The following is a 22,430-nucleotide window of genomic DNA, read 5'->3' on the forward strand; positions in this document are numbered from 1 at the left end:
TTTCCAGGCTGGGCACTTCTCACTTATTTATTTCTTTTCTTCCTTCCAATGACCTGTGAAGGAGGTACTATTGTTCTATTTTACATATTTTGGAAGCTACCAGTTCAGAGCATTAAGCACAGTCAAGGGGCTGGGGCCGAAGTCAACAGTAAATGGATATACCCTGGATTAAACAAAACTTCCAAATGATGGATGTCCTGTCTACTTTATTATCTTGGGATTCTTTCATGCTTGGAAATGTGGCCCACTTTCAAGGAGCCACACCTCTCTTCAGCCAGCTGCCAGTATCTAGAGCAGGAATGTATCTAGAGAGTCAACAGTCTGAAACCCTTCACCTGAGACTAAACATTTGGTAGACAATGCCATTGGGCTAGGAGTCTGATGACTATGTCTTCTTTCCCCACAGTAGAGGTGTGAGACAATAACGATGGAGATACTTTAATGTTAAAATGTCTACAGAGGTACTGATGTGGTGCAGGGAAGTTAAGATGGCACTAACCATACTCCTGTAGTCCAAGTACAACAAGGATTTCAAGGAGGTGTTGACAGGGGTGCATCTTGCTGAGAAAGGGTCCAGAGATGTCACTATTGGCTCAGGTCTAGAGTTCAGTGGATGCTGAGTGCTGGAGAAACAACCCTGTCTGTGTAGAAATGGTCAGAACCCAGTGTACCAGGGCTGGTACCTACAAAGCAGTGGGGAGTGCACCAGTCAACACTACTGATGGGATACAGTGGTATGGGCTGACTTTCAGGTTAGGAAAGCAGGTTTCAGGACAGGTTTACCTCCTGGGAACTAGGAAAGACTGGGACTTGGACTAAGCAGACAGACTGCAGAAAATAGATAGCTGATCTTAAAGTCCTGGTGTATGAGCAGTGAAAAAGGAAAGAATGGACAGGAAAGTGGGGACAAGATGCTAGGAGAGTATTTACAGTGGCTTAGAGAGAGAGAGAGAAAATGTCTCACTGAAACAGTAACATTGGGAAAGATTCTCTGATGGCATTCAAAAAGGACTTCGAGAGGACAAACAACTGAAATGCTATTAAGTAGGGGGCGCATCATCAGAAGAAATGTTTGCAGGGGTCTTTCCCTAATCTCCTTGCTATATTATGGTCCTGCCTTAAAGCAAAACGGAGGAGCTGGAGGGATGGTGAGGAAAAGGAAAGGGTAAGAAGGGTGTGGGGGAAGGACACAAGAGACATTGCCATTTGGGGATCCCACTGTTGAGGATTTAGGGAGCTCTTCCTTCATCCCAGGGAAATACTGACTAGCTCTGCAAGGCAAAAGGACGCAACCAATCTTTAAGCAAGGAAGGAGTACACCAGGACAGAAGGCCTTTGGGGTTTCTAGTCAGAACAGTTCACACACAGCAAACCACTACAGATTCTTATAATAATTGGACTTTATACACTCATGCAAAGAAATGTTTTCGTGTATGTGTATGTACATTCAGAAAGCCAGTGAGTGCCTGTGCATGTGTGCGCACAGGACAGAGATCTATGTCTATTGTCTGTCTCAATAGCTCCCCATGCATACATGCATGCATGCATGCATGCATGCACCCATCCATCCATCCATCCATCCATCCATCCATCCATCCATCCATCCATCCATCCATCTATCTATCCAATCTATGTTTAATGGTCTTCTACTGAACCAGGAGCTCACCCACTTGGTTAGATTAGCTGGCCTGTAAGTCTCAGGGATCCTTCAGTTTCCTCCACCCCTAACCCCCACCCCCAGTGCTGAAATTACAGTCTGAGTAACCATCCCTGAAGATCTGCACTACTGCTTGCAAAGCAAGCACCAAGGGAGTTCTCTTCTAGCCCCAACAAATGTCAGTAACCCTGTGCTTTAGCATTTGCTGTATCTCTGATCCAGAGAAAGATGCTTATGGCTCCACGCCTGCAGTTCTTTTGGGATCTGAATTTCTTTATTTCCACCTGTCTAGCTCAGACTTCTTCGCTGAGCAGTGGCTGACAGAGACCCAGGAGCAAGCTCCCAGGTATCAATACACACCAATAAACCACATCTGGAGGGAACAAGCGCTTTTTCTCTTCCTAGAAAAATTGGTGTAGACACAACTCTATCTCACTGAGCTGCTTCTGATCCGATGGACATGGTGGTTGCTCATACTTTACTTGCAAAGTATGTGGTAAAGGGAACAGCTGGCAGAGAACACATCTAACTGCAATATGGGAAAACAAAGACACATATTCTGCATTTATATGTCATGTGCAAAGCTATGGGAGCTACCCCGATTTGGTAGTTGCTGAGGTAGACAGAATCGTATAGCTGAGTATTTATGTACCAGGAGGTAAGGCCAGTTCAACATTGGCCAGTGTGAGTAATCTCCACTCTGTTCTAGTAACTCACTTTATTATTATTAGGACTAGACTGTTTTGAATTTGTGGCCATTCAAAATATTTCCATTTGGCAAGAATGCCACACACCCATTTCTTCAAAAGAGAGCAACAGCCACAGATTTCAGTGATCCCCTTCCTCCAGTATTACTTGGTAAATTATAAGCTTTTGTGAAGTAAAACTCTTACCAATCACGTCCAATTAACCAAGGATGCTAGCAGAGAACATATACAAGTCTACAAATCTCTAGGGGAAAAAAAGAGCTAGTCCAAAGAGCAATATAACCACTCAGAAACCATTCAAAAATATGGAGAACCAATTTTTTTTTTTGGTCTTGGGTTAATTATTCACAGTATCTGGCTCACTCTGTGGCTATTAAGAACAGAAGTCACAGACAGCTAACAAGTGTCCTGAGGATTAGACACCACATTTCCCCCAGAGTCACAGGCGGTTGCAGGGCCCCACAAGGCTGGAGGTGGTCTTGCACAACAAGAGGGCAGCCAGCTTTTACCTGCGCACGACGGGCAGCACTGTCCAGGACGAATGGTGGGGCTGCCACAGGCAGGCACTGGGCAGGTGATCAGGGCACACATTTCCCTTCCATTGTGACAGTAGCATTCCCGGCACCCATCATGCCAGCTTTCATCATTTTTATGATGATGGCCATCCATGGACAGACATGTACTTGACAGGACAGGTGGCCCGGCTGAAGCAGGGACCTCTGGACAGACAGAAAGCAGACAGATAAAGAATCAGTTACGGCATAGGAGAAACAGCCTGTAGTGCCTTTATGTGGTATAGAACCCAGACACCAAAAACAAGGCCTGGGGAGGACAGTCAATGATACAGTAAAGACCCAGGAAAAGAATTCAAATCAACAGACCCCAAATTTTGAAAAATAATAGAAGGAGCTTGCAAATATGCTTCCAACTGGGGGAGTATTGTTGGCTTTGAAGTCTTTCTCTTATTTTATATAGTAAACAGACAATGCTTTTGTAATGTGTGTGTGTGTGTGTGTGTGTGTGTGTGTGTGTGTGTGTGTGTGTATGTGTGTATTCATTGTTCTAGAAGTTTCATGCAATGACCCCTCTGTCCCCCCTCCCTCTCCCGGGTTCTGGGCCTCTTGCAACTACTAGATTTTTGATTAGTAACATGACAAAACTGATTGACTACATCAACCCCTCCCAGTTTTGTTTACTGTAACTCCTCCAAATAACCTTAAAAGTGTTCAAACTTTGAAAAAAAAAAAGCATGCTATAGGGGTCTTCTATTATTTGATCGGCATATCATCTGAAAACTACAAATTGGAAGGGGAGGCAGGACTTTAGCTGAGGTAAAGGTTGACGACAGCTCTGGGTGCACATTCAATGGCTTCAGGAATGTCACTGGAGAAGGGAGGCTCGGGCAGTGAGTCAGCTGGAATTTTACCTGCTGTGTGCTTCTCAAGGTATAAATTCTCATGAAAACTCTCTTACCAGGGAACACCTATGTGAACAGTTTAGATACACCCACTCCTAAAGATGCCAAAACACAGCTCTTCACTGCAATCAATCCCACTCAGGAAGAGAATGGTTTCCTCTGTAGACTGACATGCACTATAGCTTCAGGCTAAATGTTTAGGAGACAAGTAAAAGTGAAGCCCTAAGAAGTGATTAGCTTGGCCACTGTGCTTACCACACATACTCCATTTCAATTCTGTTCTGAGCCCTTTTAATTCTATTGTGAGGAAAGACAAAGGGTATCCTGTGGGAGGGTCCCATGGTGACACTTGTTTTAGAACAGACACCAATCACTTAAATCTTTTCAGCTCTTAGTTACCAGGCTGCAAGGAGGAAGGGCTTATACTTACCTCTGCACTTGCAGATAAGACAGTCATGACTATCCCTCTGGAAGCCCAAGGGGCAGATCTTACTGCATGGCAATTCTGGGCATCTCTTACAGCGACAGATGTCACAGCCATGCTTATTCTTCCTGGATAATTAAAATTTTGCCAGAGGTCAGAAAATCAAAAAGTTTCCAATGATGCCCAAGCCCTCAGACCAAGGGTCAATAACATCATCATTTACATAGAAGGATGGGACACCTGCATTCCGAACTCCTAAGCCAGGTGTAATTAGCTCTCACGAAGGACTGCCTAAGCATTTATATGCTTCTGGGATGTGGCCATTCCCAGAGACACAGGTGAGGGCATAACTAGAAAGATGGTACCACAATAGAAAGGATGGACCTTCAACTGCAGTGAACAGGATGGTTGAGGGTGTATCATTGGTCAATGTTGGGAGATTAATATTAGGGACATTTTGTTAAGTCCGTGGACCTTTCCCAAATGGCCATATCCTTTCAGAAATTCCGTACACTAGTAAAACTTTCAAATACCAAAACTTATACATGACACAGGAGGTTGCAAGGCTCCACATGCCAGAGTGGTTCAGGGGCAAAAAGATACTTGCCACCAAGCCCGATGAACTGTGTTTGCTTCCCAGAACCCACGAGGGAAAAGAAGAAAACTAACCCTACAAAAGCTGTTGGCTATTCTGTACATGCACACCACAGCACAAACACTGCATACACGCACACACAGACATCTATCAGTAAATAAGTAAATGTGTTTACTGAAAATGAATAAAAACCTGAACTTTTAGAAGCTATTAATTATTAATTAATTGCTTTACTGGGATGGAAGGTACTTTATATTTGTATCAGCAGTTAAGTTGTAAAACGAAAATTTGAAAGTATTCATTTTTGTTTGTGTGTTACAACTGCTCACAGACACCAGAAAGAGCATTAGACCCCTGGAGCTGGAATTACAGGTGGCCGAATGCTGCTAATGCTTACCAGGCCAGCAGTATGTGCTCCTAAACACCTTTCCAGCCCAAATAATTGTATCGTATTGGTATCACACTTGTGTCTTATAATTAAGAATTAAAATGCTGGGAACAAGGGTCTCATTTACTCTGGGCTGGCTTTGAACTAGATGTAGACTCCAGCTCCTGAGATTACAGAGTTTTGACACCAAGTCTGCTTTTTTTTCCCTTTTTTTAGTAGAATTTTTTTAAGAAATGTTTCTAATGGAAATATTAAAATTAAAATGAGAATTATGCTGAAGTTCTACCTAGTAAATTTTAAAGAAGAAAATGGACAAAAGATGAATCTGAGACTCTCATGATGTGAGGCATGTACATATGTACACACACATACACACATACATCAGCCACAGACTATAATAGGAGAGAGGAAATGTATGAATGATAAAACCAGAATCTGAGTGGTGAATTTCTTATTCTTTTCATGCTTTAAAGGCAGGGTCTCACTATGCTGGTTGACTTGGAATTCATTGAAGACAAGACTGTTCCTGAACTCACTGAGATCTGCCTATCTCTGCCATGAGTGCTGGGATTAAAGGTGTACACTACCACAAACAGCTAGAAGCAGTTCTTTTTGGTAGCATTTACTTTCCCCACAGAATAATCCAGATGGAGTGTTTGACTCAATAAAGAATATTTAATAACCTACCTACAGTGTACCTGTACCATCTTCCTATCAAGTAAGAATGCCTACATCTAGAAGCAAGGATTTCCCTCATTTCTGAATGCCCTAATATAAACATCAGGGCCCTCTTGAATCACACCACCATTGGCTCATTCACACACAAACAAAACAGCCCCCAATGCAGGTATGACCACTTCAGCAAATCACACTTAATTTCTGAATTGGAAATAAAAGTACTGACAAATACGTACAGAAATCCAAGTGGACAAAACTTGTCACACACTGTGGGCTTGCACTTCCTGGGCCGTGGGCGGCACTGACAGAGCTCACAGTTATGGGCATCGGTGAGGAAACCAAAGGGACAGTCCAAGCTGCAACCCCGTTTAAGGCCCAAGCACAGTTCCTGCCCTGTGGAGACACATGGATGGCATGTTTCTTCCAAAGACAACAGACCAGAGAGCATGACGTGAGACTTTGATGCCTGCATTGAATTTTCCCAGCTTACACAGAGTTAAACTCCAGTTCTGCTGGAGCCTAGGCCACACAGTTAACACAGTGTAGACAGTCCTATTTCACATTCTCACATGGCTCTGTGTTGTGGTGGTGAAATGAATTCTGAAGCCTAATTGAATGTGCTAGGCCTGGGATGAGACTGGGCTGGTCACCATTAATAAGTAATGATTGGGTGCAGTTTTTCATGATTAACCATTCACCTCAAACCACTGATGGCAATTTACACTAACATATGGCAATCAGAAGTTTATAGTCCAGATTCATTCTAGACATTTTGTCAGAGGTAACACATATATCTGAATGCTCACAATACACTTACTTGTGTGTAGCAAGTGTCATCATAGAATGTGATATACTGTGTGGAACATTTGGGACTTCCTCCTTTCTTTGAAAAAAAAAAAAAAAAAAAAGCCTGCCTGCTACATGATAGAGACCAAGCAGTGTTCTGTTGATCTATGTTTACCCCACTATGCTGACAAATATCCAGGTATGGAAAATGTACTTAGCTGACTAAAAAATGTACGTTAGAAGGGGTATTTATATTCATGTGTTACAAATGACTACTTGAAATATTTAAGGCATCCACTGTTAGCACAATCCAGACTAATGTCTAATTGTCTTCTGTTAGTCACTTACTGCACTATTTTAGAAGTTAAAACAAAATGGGAGAAGCAATACTCTCAGAAGAAACTACTGGAAACAAGAGAGAATAACAATGTCAAGGTGGGGTAAATGTGCCCCAGGATGTAAGAGCAGTTTCAAGGCCCATCTAAGTTTGAAAGAGCATGCGCCGTAAGGAAGGAGGCTGACATGGTGAGAGTGGCAATACTTGAACGATGTTTAATAGACGGGTAAGATGACGAACATGGACTATTGTTGTGAGGTTGGCAAATGAACTGTTACTTTACTAGTACACCCCTGATGTGTAAATACTGCATTAGTGCATAGGTCACTAACAAAGCCACAACACGCTTATCCTGTTCTGCAGCCAAGTCCTAAAATTAAACATTAACTATAATTGGCAGGTGAAATGGGTCTGTGTACACTTCTATGATTGACTCTTTTGGGAATCTTAACATTCCTTCCCTATCTAGTTTTGTGTCTTTTATAAAGGAGGATGTGATCAGTGGTATGATTTTCTACTTCACCATCATCTGAAACTTTTCATTACATGTGTTTAATGTAACCTCATGGGTCTGTATCACATGGTGAGGCAACTGAACGCTAATCTGTATCCTTAAAAGAGAAAGTCTAAGCGGCTCATTTGAAATCTGTAATTATAGGATTTGGAGGCAGGTCATTATTTTTTATCTCCCGTTATGACAGTAACGGTGAAAGAACAAGATGGTCAGAGCCATGTTTCTTTCCCAACATAGAAACAAAAGTTGATCTGGTTTTTCTATTGTAACGGTTTTAAAGTTGAGACACACATTCAGGATAGTTTCTTCAAGTGCCACCCACTTGCCTGTGAATTTCAAGACACCATTATTTTTTTCTGCATAGTAGTATTCCCTTGTGTAGATGTGCCACATCTTCATTATCCATTCTTCAATTGAGGGGCATCTAGGTTGCTTCCAGGTTCTTGCTATTACAAATAGTGCTGCTATGAACACAGTTGAACAGATGTCTTTGTTGCAAGGATGTGGATTATTTGGGTGTATGCCTAAGAGGGGGATTGCTGGGTCCTGTGGTAAACTAATTCCCAACCATCCTGAATGAGGTAACCCAGTCACAAAAAGAGGAACATAGTATGTACTCACTCCTATATGGATTTTAGACCTAGAGCAAAGGATCACCAGCCTATAATTCACACCATCAGAGGAACTAGGATACAAGGATACTCTAAGAGATTCATATAAAGTCCCTCACAGAAGCGGGAAGGAACAAGTTCCCCAGAGCACAGGGGAAGTGGGAGGCAGTGAATGGAGAGAGAAGTAGGAGAAAGATAGGGGGTGGAGAGGAAAGCACCTGAAACTAGGAAGATTGAGTCCGGGTAAGAATAGAAGACAGGAGAGAGGGAGAGAGGGAAAGAGGGAGAGAGGGAGAGAGGGAGAGAGGGAGAGAGAGAGAGAGAGAGAGAGAGAGAGAGAGAGAGAGAGAGAGAGAGAGAGAGAGAGAGAGAGAGAGAACATAAAAGAGGGAGCCAATATTGGCTTCTAGTCTATAAAAAAGGAAGCCGTTTCACAGCCCTTGATCTAGAATTCTCTCCACTCAGCCTTAACAGCTATGGAAGCATCGTCAAGTTTAATTAATTTTAAAAATTACATTTGTCTTTAGTTTATCTTGTGCTACAGCTTGAAAGAAACCCCAAAGGCCCATGTGCCCACAGCTTAGTGGTTTAGGTTTGTCTTGCCACTTTCAGGTGGTAGAACCTTCCAGCTATGAGGCCCAGGGGAGGGAGGAGGGATGGGGGGGGGCAAGAAAAAGAATTCTAGGGTAGTTTCTCTTCTAATATCCACAGTCCAGGGCCTATGGTACTTAGCATGATGTGGGGCTGACGGAATGCTTTATTGACTTTCTTGTTCCCCCATATCATCCAGATCTGTGCGGCCACGCTTCAAACTTGTGAACAATGGGGTTTTACCAACCTGTTATCAATTAAGAATGATTGTGAAGCTGGGAGTTGGTGGCACATTCCTTTAATCCCAGCACTCAGGTGGCAGAGGCGGGTTGATCTCTGTGCGTCTGAGGCCAGTCTGGTCTACAAAGTGAGTTCTACGGCAGGCTCTGAAGCTACACAGAGAAACCCATCTTGAAAACACACACACACACACACACACACACACACACACACACACACACACACACACACACACACAATGATCATGACGTTCCCGAAATTCTTGGATGACGAAATTTGAAAATGAAAATGCTGTTTCCAATTCTGCCCAGTGATACGGTGTCAGTTGAGAAGTACAATGTTATACAAGGTAGCGCCTGCTTCCTGGGTGCCATAGCCCCCCTGAGACATTTTATTTGACTCAGACACTGACTTCATGATGGTCACACTGGCTTCCTTGTTTGCCACTATCAGTTTTATGTTTGGATTAGTTTCTAGATAAAAGTGTTATCAGTTTCTAAAATTGAAGGATGCTAAAACTGGGAGTTACCAATAATCCAGTCAAATGCTTTGATTTAAAGCTGTGGGCAGTAAGACATTGAACGATTAAATCCAATCAACTCATATATGATTTGTGCAATAAAGGTAAGTATTCATCTTCCCGATAGCAACAACTATTTTGGTTAAAAAGTTAATGTTATTAATGCTTGTGTCAACAAAGTGTTATGCTATTTGCTGCTTAAAGGATTTTAGTTCTAATTTTGTTGCTATTGCACTTTGACATTTCTTTTCATACTTCTTTTTATTGCAAATGTGTCTTTGAGAAACTGAGTCAGGGTGATTTAAATTCTTGGTGAGTCCTACTCTGCTCAGCGGTTTTGCAAACATGTTATTGTTACAGGCTACAACATCAAAATGATGCTATGTTCAAACAAACATCTTTTCCCTTGTGTTACCCAGGTTCTTTATTTTTGTGGCTTTGAGGATTGAATCAATGCCTGCTATATGACAGCTAAGTGCTTTACCTACTAAGAAACATCCTAGCCCTTGATTTTTTTTTTTTAAATAACACTATTTTGCCATGCAACTTAGTCTCTCCTCAAACAAATGATTCAACTGTCTCTATCCTTTAAGTGCTAGGGTTACAGGTTTTTACTACCATGTGCCACATGTTTCTGAAGCATATGTTTCTTTAAGGCTTTTATTTTAAGCCTAAAAAAACTACCTATAATGCCAAATCTAAAGACACTTTTTTTTCATCTTTGATAGCCTTTTAAATAAAAATCTTCTATAAAAATGTCACTTTTATAGCTTAGCTATAGTAGGCACTCAACGAGTGAGTGGGTGTCTAATCAAGAAGGGAGGGGAGATATTGATGTTGACCCGTTTTAAGAATTCCTTTTCTCTGTGTATATGTATATACACACTTATGCATTCATGTTTGGAGCCCATAGCTCACCATCAAGTGTCTTTCTTCCTGGTCTTCATCTATTTTGTCTTGAGGAAAGGCCTTTTATTGAACCTGGAGTTCAGGGATTGGCCAAACAGGCTAGTCATGAGCCCTCAGAATTCTCTTGTCTCTGCCTCCCAGGGTTGGGATCACAGACATGCATTGTGATGCCCAGCTTTTTGTGTGGGTGCAGCAGATCCAACCTCAGGTCCTCATGCTTCTGTGTCAGATACTCTATCCACTCAGGCATCTCCTCGGGCCCTGCTTTAAGAAATCCTGATGCCAATAGGAGCCAGGTATAATGTCCAAGTGAAACTTAGGTATAAATGGTTAGGACTATTGTATATAAAAGGTTTTTAACAGGATGCAGAAAAGAATAATGTAAGGGAGAATTCCAGTCCAGATGAGTACACACTAAGATACTGCAATGGGGAAAAGAACATACTGCCCTCTGTGACCACAAGGAACTCTTTCAGTAAAACCAAGAAGAAGGAGAGTGAGGCACAAATATGAGAATGAAAGGCAGGTTGTGGATGGGTGTGTCCTGAAAGGACCAGAAGATCTACAGGCAGGTAGTCCAGGACAAGGGAACAGGGAGGTGGCTGGATACTTTCCATGTTCTCAAGCTTGGGCTGAAATGGATTGTATAAACAGCTGGTATGTGGAAGAAACAGGTACATTTGCCAGCTAATAAAAAGTCACTTGGCATCCATTCCCTTAGTCCTCAAAATACCCCACTACTTAGGGACTAGTGTCTGTCCTCTACAGATGAGGACATGGAGTGATGGACACAAGGAGAGTCCCTCATCCCAATCCCTCTGTTGTAGTCTAACCTAACTCAAAATCATCAGGATGGCCAACAGGAGTAGAGAGGTGGAGACAAAATTCATGCTTCAACTTGTGTGTAATACAGACAAACTGGTAACTTCAGTTTTGAGACTTGTGTTTAGGCGAGCAGTGAGTGGATTGCCAAGACAAACCCTAGGCCAGACAGCTCTGTGTGATGAGAAGGGTGTCTGACTGGAGCAGTCAGACCTCCAAGGGGGATCAGATAGCCCTAATCCAGAGGCATCTTTGATGCCGAAGGTTCTTTGCTTCTTCATTTAGCCAATCACTGCAGAGCAAATTTGGGAGTACTAAGCATGCTCTGACAGAAGGCAGTGACCTCTCTACTTCTCTATGACCAAAAGCTTGAATCTTTGGGAAGGAGTTACTCTTATAAACTCCAGCACTGGGCTTAACATGGTGGTATGTTATTTATGTTTTGGCTACTGGAGATTTTTCCTTATGTCACATGTTGCACTGACCACAGTGTTCTGAACCCTTGACACATTACCTGGAACAGGGCAGGTGGAGAAAGAAAATGGGGAGAAGAGAAAGACTTGATATTTCTAAAAGTAAGTAAAATTTTCAAACATCGAATGTAGTATTTTTATGTAAAAAAACAATTATAGGCACAAAATACAACATTATCCTGTATATATTTCTTCCTAAATATAAATGAAATGGAAGTTTATGACAAGTAGTGTCCATAGTTATGCCTTTGAAAACTTCAAATACAAGAGGCACTGGATGTCAAGGCAGAGTGCACAGGGATAGCTTCCTCAGCCTCCAGCTTGAAAGCCTGGCCACTCATTGCCCTTCACTTGCCTCGGTGACAAATGAGAAGAACCACTCTTCAGGTTCAAGTAAGTGATAGGAAACTGACATGAATGGGTCTGGGTGGACAAAAATTCATAATGCCAAAGCCCAGGTGAAGAGTGTGAGTGAGGCAACTGGTGAGCATTAATTCTGTGTTTTTAGGATTCATGGAAATTCAGGGGGCAAAAAAAGGTATGATCCCATATTGAGAATGTGTAGCTCGAGAGGCACCAGGAGGCCTGCAGTATAAACACTTCATGACACAACTACCAATTATCCTGGTGTTAAGAAGACAAGGTTGGCAATTTATGTAAACAAATGAGGCTGCCAAGACAATTCCCCAGCAGACTTGGCTTCCCCAAGTAACGTCTAAGAAGCAGCACGGGGGCCAGTCCTTACAGCATACCGAAGCAGGTGCAGGATAGCAGGACCACCCTAGGTGGAGGAGGCTTACCTGAAACCCTAATTGCAACAACTATGAGCACATCAGGTTTATAAACCCTTGAAGCAGTAACCCACTGTGCAGAAGGCATGGTGGTAGCATGGAACATTTAACTCCTAGACTGTATTTTATCATCCATCAAAAATACACAAATGATGACTTGCTACAGTTGAGAGGCACCTTAGACTGAGAGAGCCGATACTCCATCAGTGAGGCCAAGCCTCTAAGCACAGGATAATTATACCCTGAAGCCCACAGAGAAGTTGCTTATTATAGAATCATTGTCTGTGTTTGGGAGAGATCAGAGATGACAGGGAAAGATTTCAGAAAATAGGCCAAATGTCACTCAAAAAAGACAGAGGATTCCAAACTCCCTGAAAGTAAGTCTAGGAAGAACAATGGCTTCCAACCAGCTTGGGTTTATTTAGAAAACAAAAGTTCTCAGTTTAAGGAACCTTGTGGGTGTAATTAGTCTTGGATTCTTAGAGGACTGCAAGAGTATGAGTCAAAACCTTGTGGAGCCAGAGCCGACATGTGCCTCTACTGTAGAGTAGAGAGGGTTCAGTGTCACAACACAGGAAGTTCGTTGGTACTGTCCTTGTTTGTTTCTGTACAGTTTAATTTATTTTAATTCAGTGATTTAGGAAGGACATGTAAGTTGTAATTATTTATCATAAGCAGGGAGGCAGAGGGCATAAGATCACACTATCGAGATTAAGAAAACAATTTTGTCTACTTGAAACTATTAGCATAATTTCTTATTATACTTGGCCCTACATTAGTAGGATCCCCAAACTGCAACATCTTAACATGGAACAGATACGCACATAACAGAAGCTGACCTATAAGTACTTAGGGGCACTGGCTGCTTATAAACTCAGTACCAGTCCACAGTGTGCAAGCCATAGAGCTATTGTGAGCAAACACAGGAAAGAAACAGCATTGAATTCAGACCAAATTCTGGAGTCTTGTTTTGTTTGTTTCTCAACCACATTTTAGGTAAGGATAATGACACCCAGTGTGTCAGAAGGTGGAAAAGAGGAAGCTCTAGAAAGCACGCCACACAGGAAGTGGAGAAGGGGACTTCGGGATGCTTATTCTGGTTGAGGAATTAGGAGAATTCAAAATAGTTTTAAAATGTTTTGGGTGTATTTCTGCCTGTGGGAGAAATGTTATATATTTTGTCTAGCTTCAGAGGTCATGGCTCAGAGATATAGTTGCAATCTGCATGGAGGTAGAGCTGGGGTCAATAAAATGAAGCGTGCTGTCTTTGTGCATGTGTGCACATGTGGGCCAGAGGTTAATGTTGGTATCTTACTCTATCATTTGTCACCTTATTTTGGAGAGAGGGTCTTAGGGAACCTAAAACTCACCTTTTTGTCTAACCTGGCAGGCCAGCCTCTTGTCTGTCTGTTACAACCCCAACTCCCCAGGGCTGGGGTTACAGGTGCATGCCACCACACCCAACTTTTACATGGCTGCCGGGGATCCAAATTTAGACCCCCATGTTTTGGCAGCAAGTGTTCTCACTGAGCCACCTCCCCAGGTCCTAAGCAAAGCATTTTTTGTTTTAAAGGATTATGGCTACCACATACAGACGTATGGAAAGGGAAATACAATGTCCTTGTCACTGGATAACCATGTCAAGGGTTAGCTACTTAAGGCTTTGAGGATGCACTCCTAAGCCACTCAGGACTATAAACACCTCTGCAAGGACATATCAAACACTACAGGAAAGCAAACACAGTGAAACCCAGATGGGAAGTATAAAAAAAAAAAAAGGCAGGGTATTCCCTAAATGACTGCAAAACTGTTAAGTTTATCATCCCCCAACCCTTTCAGGCTGTCAAGGCAGTGTCTGACAATCACAAGATATGCTTTGACAAGATCCTCGGGGTGTGTGTGTGTGTGTGGGGGGGTCCACTGTCTACTTACTGTTTTCGCACTGACAGGTTCGACAGCCATTGTGATCCAGTTTGAAGCCATAAATGCAGTCCTTCTCTTTCAGGGTGCAGTTTGATAACTCTCCACACTCAGGAGGATCAATTGTGATGTAGGTTGGTTCTAATAATATATATATATATATATGTACACACACACACACACACACATATATATATATATATATAAAAGGATCAATGAAACATGTTATTACCTCTTAGATAGTATTCAGTCTCTGAAATCCCACATCAATACTTTCCATCAAACCCTAAACTTGCACAATTCTGTGCTGCCATTAACTCATGAAACACATATTTCTATTCAGAATTTTTGATAATGCCAATATTTCACTTCTTTTTTCCTGATAGGTGTGAAAAGCAAGGCTCCAAAGATGCAAGGCAAGTGCTCTACCACAGTGCTACCACAGTGGAGTGGCTTCCCTGTCACTCCACTGCCCTGTATTTCAGCAGTTTGTACCCTCTTTGCTACCCTCAAACAACATTTTCTGGCAGGTCAACTCTATAGAAATCAGACAAGTGAGGTTAGAATCAGCTACACTTAAATGTACCCATTCCTCTATTTCTCCATTTGTTTTCTGAGCTTGTACATAATAAGTGTATGTTCTATTTGTGTATGTGTATAATCTATAGCATGTATGTGTATGGGTGCATGTCTATACGTAGAAGCCAGAAGTCAATGTTGTGTTATTCCATCACTATCTAGCACAGTTGTAAAGCGTGTGTGTGCACATGCGTGCGTGCATGTGTATAGGTATACACACTTATGCACATGTGTGGATAACAGAGATGAATATTGGTTATTTTACCCATCAATCAACCATCACTTCATTTTTTTGAGGCAGTGTCTCTCATTGAACTGATGCCACTAAGTTTGATGGGCAGTGAGCTCCAAGGATCAGCCTGCCTTGATCTGTCTTCTGCCTCTGACTTCCCAGGGTTGGGGTTATAGATGTATACTTCACCTAGCCTTTTCCTAACTGTCAATAATCAATTTTTCCCCATTCTGCAGTACCTCTCCTACATGTCAGCATTTTAAAAATTAAATAGATCAGGTAAGTTTTTGAGAATAACATCTGATTTGCTTTTGTGACACTCTATCACTTCTGACAGATAATGTGATGGGTATGAGTTTATGTTCTGGGCCAAGAAGCTTGTGAGAGTGGCAAAGTGAGATATAACCATTGAGGAGCAAGGACCAGCTTCCATTTTACAGGAATCTACAATGAGAGGGGGGAATGCTTCCCATCTTCTGCCATTCTAAGAAGGAAGAACTGCTCTGGATAGTAAGTACATGCTCTGTCAAGAAGCACACACACACACACACACACACACACACACACACACACACACACACACACACACACACACACGTTTCTATATTATGTACGTGTTGCTCCCAAGTGCCTCGAAGTGTCACTGCCCTCAGCTGGGGTGGCTGTTACCATTATCCTCGTGTACTAACACATGAGAAAACTGAGGATTTTGATTTGTTCATGGTCGCTTTAGGATCAAGTGGTAGATCCAATATTTCCATCTGGGCTTTAGAAGCCAATTCTTGCCATTACTTCTGTATAGAGTGTATTTAATGGTATCTGCTCTCAGGTACACAGCATCTTTCCAACCAAAAGATGCCTGGACTTCTTCAAAGAATTTCTCATGATCTGTGAAATGACCAAGTACAGAATGTCTCTAACTATATTTTTATAGATGGAAAATATGAGATGCAGAGTAAGTGGCTTATCTAGGTTACATAGCAACCCAATGGCTAGGAATAAAACAGAGCAGAAGTTCCTAGCCTGCCATTCAACACTTTATCCATTCGTCCACATTGTCTTCTCAAGTTTCAATACTAAGGAAGACAGACCAAAATACAATCAAGAGTTCTACATTTTTATTTGCCTCCTAAAATGAGACAGTGATTCAACTCTTTGTATGTAGGAGACAACATTGACTTATTCACAAGATGTTCTACCTGCATTCTCTTGGTAAAAGAGTACAGGATGAGGGCATCATGCTTTCTCCCCCCCCCCCTTTTTTTTATACAACACATGGTTAATTAAAGGGTATCTTCTTGAGATTTTTATGCAAATTTCACATTGGTATAAAATGTCTCTTTTCCTTCATTGACTAAAGTAGTCTTTCTGGTAGGCAACTGTAAATACCCAAAAGTAAAATTTAAGCAAGTTTGAAGACATAATGATGTAGGTGCCGAGATACTTCTGTCCTACATTCTCTTAAATGATAAACATCCCTAGTTTCCAGACCTATTCTCTTTTTAAAATCACCATTCTTATTGGTCACCCCAAATAACAGTTCTGTTCCAGCGCTCAACCACAAGACTGACAGTGTTTTATCAAAATTATTCTGTCTAAGTGTAAAACATGAAAGAAGACATGTATGAGCTCTACATAAACCATATTAAAGATTACCCCAGTAAGGAAGGAGTGCTGTACTCTGGAGAGTTAATAGACCAAGGAGCAGATTCTGACCTCCAGACACACTGCTCCAGAGGACAGCTAGAGGGTAAAGAAACATCTTGTGCATATTACACTAGATCCTTGTGTTCTTTACTGACATCTGAGATGTGAACCTAAAGAAAAACTTTTACTTTCAGGGAATATATTATGGAAAAACATATTCGGGAAGATTAAAGTAACATGAAAGCATGTGTAATAATCACAGGAAGGGATAGGGTTTTACTTTTACTGATCTCTAGGGGTGTGGTACGAGAACATGTTCTTCAAGTTCACAAGGACGATCTTCCAACTCCAAAGGATACTTTTCATCAATAGTGATGTATGTATTAGTTTCTGGTGTATATTATATGATTAATGGATACGATTGGAGTCTGACCAAAGGCGAGGAAGTGAAAGAAAAATACAGATCAGGAGGTTTGAGGCTCAGAACACAATTGGCTTGAGGAACCCCAAGTTTTATTCAAACACCTTAAACAGATGGGTATATACCAGATGTACAGCTGACCACCTTTCTTCAGAACAGGCAGTGTGTTCAAGGTGTTCACACACAAGCACCTTTTGTTCAGCTGGACAAACAAAACTTAAATGTACAGAAAGGCTGCTGAGTATGTACTCATTCTGAAATGTCCATTTACAACATCTTAGGTAGTCATTCTGGATGGATGCCTTTAAGACCTCAGACAACATGGCCATATGCAAGAGGTAAAACATCATTTTATGCCTCAAAAATTAGCATTTTCCATTGTTCTTTTTTTCCCGTATTAGGCAGAAAATATTGACAAGTACATATATTGCAAAGTCAATACTTGATATGAAAAAAAAAAAAAACCCAGAGGAAACTCAATAAACCATTTACTTTTGAAAAGTGTCAATTTACTCTGGAGTTACTCAGTTTCTACTCAATAGATTGAGCTGAACCCAACAATATTTATTGTGAGAACAACCACCCATAGCTAATTTTTATGAAACACCTTAATATCTGATAGATCATTTTATACCTTTACTAAATAAATAGATCACTTCTATTTAAATGCAAGCAAGAACAAAGTTCAAAGGCTTTCTGGGTGATAATGTATGCCATGTGTCCCTGCTGCTGCTTCTCTGTCACTGGAATAACTGCTGAATTTTAATAGACACACAGGTAGGCAACTAGCTATCTCTTTGGTTGTAGAATATTGCCTTTCAGTACTCCCTGAACATTGGCTCAGTTCCTTGCATGTAAGCCTATACAGTAATTCTATTTCTATGAAATCATCACAACAAAAACATCCAAACATGAACAGGTTAAAAAAAAAAAAAAAACCTACCACTATTAACTGGGGTCCACTTGCTAGCCAACATATTAATACACAATTTTAGAACTGGTTCTGTTACTATGTCAGGGCAATTTCTTTCTTTTCTTTTGTATTGTGAGTAAGGAAGAATGGTTAAGAAAACTAAAGTCCAATTCCTTAATGAATCCTGAAGTGAGACATTTCTGACTCCATGCTGAACTGAGGCATTTTAAGGTTATGCTGAGTTTAAGAATCATGGCTAAAAGCTGATGAGTTTTTTCCCCCATCTTCTCCTTTTTTTTTTTTTTTTTTTTTTTTTTGAGACAGCATATCCCTGTGTTGCCCTGGCTGTCCTAGAACTCTCTCTGTGGACCAGGCTGGTCTCATATTCAAAGAGATTCACCTGCCTCTACTTCCCTAGCGAGTGCTGGGATTAAAGTCATGCACCATCATCTTTCTTTCTTTCTTTCTTTCTTTCTTTCTTTCTTTCTTTCGTTCTTTTCTTCCTTCCTTTCTTTTAAAAATTAGATTTTAATCCAAGTAAATTCTTAGTATAAAAGAAGTGATTTTAAAGAGTCTGGAACTATGATTGAGTATAGAGGACATATTAGTGAAGTATGTGAAACATGCATTCATGCTTGTCTCAAAGTCACAATATCCTGGAGCTTGTATATTAGAAGGTTATTACTCTGTCCTTTTCACTAGTGGTTATTGATGCCCTTTGTATATGGAATGGAGCCCTTTGTAAATAGAGCTTGGCCTGGTACAAACAAATTCTCATTTACACTCTACATTCTGTGTTTCTGTATGGTAGGAGAGCATGATGTTGAAATTATGTACCAGATAGTCAATGCCTTCTAAGGGTAATGGCATTCCTCTGCCCTTGGCAAATTTGGTGGACAGATCTGGGTTGAACAGAGGTTCAGGTAATACTTCTGGAGCTTTCCCTGTGTATAATTTCTGCTGACATCAGCTGGGTGGAGTTATATCAGTAGAACTCTTTCAAAGGAGATAAATAGTTAGGTGACTCCTGTCTCCTCTGTGAGAGTAGGAAAAAGCTTGCACAAGGCAGGTTTTGGCAAGGGTAATCCAATGAATTGATGCTTACTGGACTATCCTGCAAGTCCATGTAATCTCACATTGAATCAACTGAGGGAGTCAAGAAATACCTTAACATCCTCCAAATGGCTGGGAAGAGCAGGAGGAGGTCACTGCCTTTGTCTACAACTACTTCTAAAGGGGACCCTGGCACAGCTTTGTGGAGAAGAATTCTAGAAAATGTTTTTAAGCCTAGAGGCAATAAAGAACAAAAATGGTGTTTGTGATGTCTACATCCAGTTTCTGTTTTCCTGTGCAACATATGGGTGGGAGCCATTGCTCGCTTTAACCTGATGCTTTCCTTGATGATTCTTAAAGACTTCCCTTGTACCCTAAACTGTCTGGAAGAAATAATTTTACAACAACTGTTGGGATTGTGGCAGGGGCCCAGACATTCAGTCACCAATTTTTGTTTCAGTCTGAGAGGCCAGAAGTCTGGAAGGAAGCTTTTTATATTATGCAATGTAGTGAGGTAGTCCTTCTGTAGCACTGACCACGCCCATTGGGGGGGTGGAGCGATGGGCGGAGGTGACCTGAGGAAGGAGGTCGGAGGGGGCCAGGAAGGCGCTCTCTCTTTCTGGTGTAACTCCAACAGTATAAATAAATATATATGGTCCATTTTGCTTTTTTATATTTACTTAATACTTAGGGATTTTTTTCAAATCCTAAGAAGGCACAACAAGCTATTATTAAAAACATTTTCAGGAAAACATTAATACTTTTTAGGAATTAGCCCCAGATTCTGTGTTTCTGAAAAACATCACCAATACTTTTACCATCTCCTAGATAGATTATCTATCCATTTGAAAAATTAAGACATTGTAATTATGATGAGTTTGACCAAAATACAAAGTTTAAGGCCACAGCAATAAATCATAAAATAAAGGATTTGATCATTTAGGTTTTATAATGTGTTAAGTTACTCTAATCTCAGCCAGGCGTGGTGGGACATACCTTTAGTCCCATTACTCTGGAGACAGAGGCAGGTGGATCTCTGTGAATAAGAGGCCAGCCTGGTCACCAGAATGAGTTCCAGGACAGCCAGAGCTATGCAGAGAAACCCTGTCTTGAAAATTTATCTATTTTTTTCCCTCCTTGTTATTTTCCTTCATGGAGAATTCTTCTAATCAGAAGCAAGGGAAGGACAAAGGAACAGTTCACATTTACCCTTGAAAGACGCTAATTTAAACTTTTGCAACAGTCAGGCATGCCATATAGTTTCATGACTTTGGAAGAAGAATAAGACAAAATAAGTATTTGTCCTGACCCTCGTCCATGTTGAGATGTGTGCTAATTTTGTTAATCCATTCTTAAAACAACTTATAAAATCACATCTTCCAGGTGTGCTAGCATAAACAAGAATGCTAATGAGTGGTTTGTCTTATCTGTTTTACTCTACTAAGTTTCTAGTTTTGAATGAACCTGCATTCTTCTCATTACCCTGATGACAGGGAACTGGTTATGTCCTACAAATAGTATGAATTATCTCCATCGAGATATGAGTGAAGCACTCTTTCTGACTAGCTATCCTAGGAAGGCTGATTAGCAGCTCAGGCATGGGTGAATGAAGATGTTGCAAATACAACTGCAGATGGCATACAGAGCCTGTTCCCTAGGTTGACTGTGGCACTGACTCTGTCAGGGATAATTAACTGGTTCTAGACCTGCCTTGTGGAGGTAAGCTCCAGGAGAGCACCAAAGCTGGAGCTCCCCCCCCTCCCCCCGCTACTAACAGCAGCTGTCCAGCCAAGGTCCTGGACTACTGGGCCTCACTAGATGCACCCACCCATATACTAAGAAAAGATTTTCTGGAAAAACCTCACTATAGGCAAATTCCTAGGAAAAGACTTTTTAAGGGCAGAGGCAGTCTTACATTCTCTTGGTAGTGCAATAAATTTCAAGTAGAAGCAATAAGATAAATGAACTAAATTTCTGTCTCTCATTTCTCATAGTACTTCTCCTTTTGGGCTTAAATTATGCTCTGCATGTTTTACATAGCTTTTCCCAGTAAATTCCCAAGCCTGCTTATTTGATTATGAGAGACAAAAATGAATAATTAGGCTCTCTTTTCAGACTTAATTCAGGCACTCTCTTCCTTAAGCTGTGTTTTTCTTTTGGCTGGAGCTCGTTAAGCCATGTGAATAGCCAATGAGTGGGAAAATTCCAGAGAGTCTCTCACTTTATATGGGAGTTCACTGGTTAAATCTATCAGTACCCCCTCCCCACCCCTCCTTAATGGTAGCCTATCTGAGGCCATAAAACTGGAGATAAAGTTGGCCAAGATAGACCTGGAAGAGATGGCGTATCTGTCTTAGTGTATCTTCAAGTGTCACTTTGTTACCATAGTTGCTTTACAGATGTGACCCCTCTCTAGTCACAACGTCACTTGAATAAATCACCAAGTTGTCAACATAAGTGCAGGCTGGGAAGAGATGCAGAGTGAAGTTAAAATTTTCCCAAATGAAGACAAAGAGGAAACTCTATATTAATGTAGAGAACACAAAAGAAAAACAAAAATGGCCAGGACACAGAAATTCCCTAATCTGGAAGTGGGAGTTTCCATGGAATATTTATGTGTCCTTAAGAAAGTCTGATTAAGTCATGGAAAAAAAATGACATTTGGAGGTTTCAAATTCTTTCAGCCACTCCATATCAAGTTATTCCTTTCCTCTCTGTATATATTTCTCATAACAACACCTACATCCTTGTAGTTTCTGTGGCACTTATCTGTGAGCACTTTCTCTGTTTTATTTTAAAATGAATAGTGTGAAAATGTTCCCAAGATCTGTATTATTTTGTGGTCAGAAAGAGAAACAACTATCTATTTATTTTAGACCCATATTAACTCTGTATGTTTTTTCAAAAGAATCTTGGCCACTGGAGATATTTTTCTTCCATTACCAATCTCATATTTAATAGGGAAAGACAGTAGTATGATTATAAGATTATTATTAAGTGGCCACAAAAGAGAATTAAAAAGAAATTCCTATACAGAGAGGGGAAACCATTTCCATTAACTTAGTTGAAATAACTCAAAGAAAAAAAAATATCCCTGGGTTCCAAGAATAATCTAGACCTTTTACATTAGTCTGATAACCTTTCCCTTGTTCATTTTCTAAGAGAATGTATCTTGGCACCTTTTAACTGACAATATGTTACAGTG

General features: G+C 40.9%; 1 protein-coding gene across 1 annotated transcript in view; it reads right to left on the reverse strand.

Annotated features, from left to right (window-relative positions):
- Crim1 (cysteine rich transmembrane BMP regulator 1) overlaps positions 1 to 22,430 on the reverse strand; it is a 174,228-nt gene that overhangs the window by 25,901 nt on the left and 125,897 nt on the right. Inside the window, 4 exon segments of the mRNA XM_051177901.1 lie at positions 2,874 to 3,083; positions 4,212 to 4,333; positions 6,103 to 6,259; positions 14,393 to 14,521. Coding sequence (XP_051033858.1) covers positions 2,874 to 3,083; positions 4,212 to 4,333; positions 6,103 to 6,259; positions 14,393 to 14,521 — 618 coding nt within the window.

This window comes from Phodopus roborovskii, unplaced genomic scaffold (genome assembly GCF_943737965.1).
Source record: "Phodopus roborovskii unplaced genomic scaffold, PHOROB, whole genome shotgun sequence".
Taxonomy (NCBI): Eukaryota; Metazoa; Chordata; class Mammalia; order Rodentia; family Cricetidae; genus Phodopus; species Phodopus roborovskii.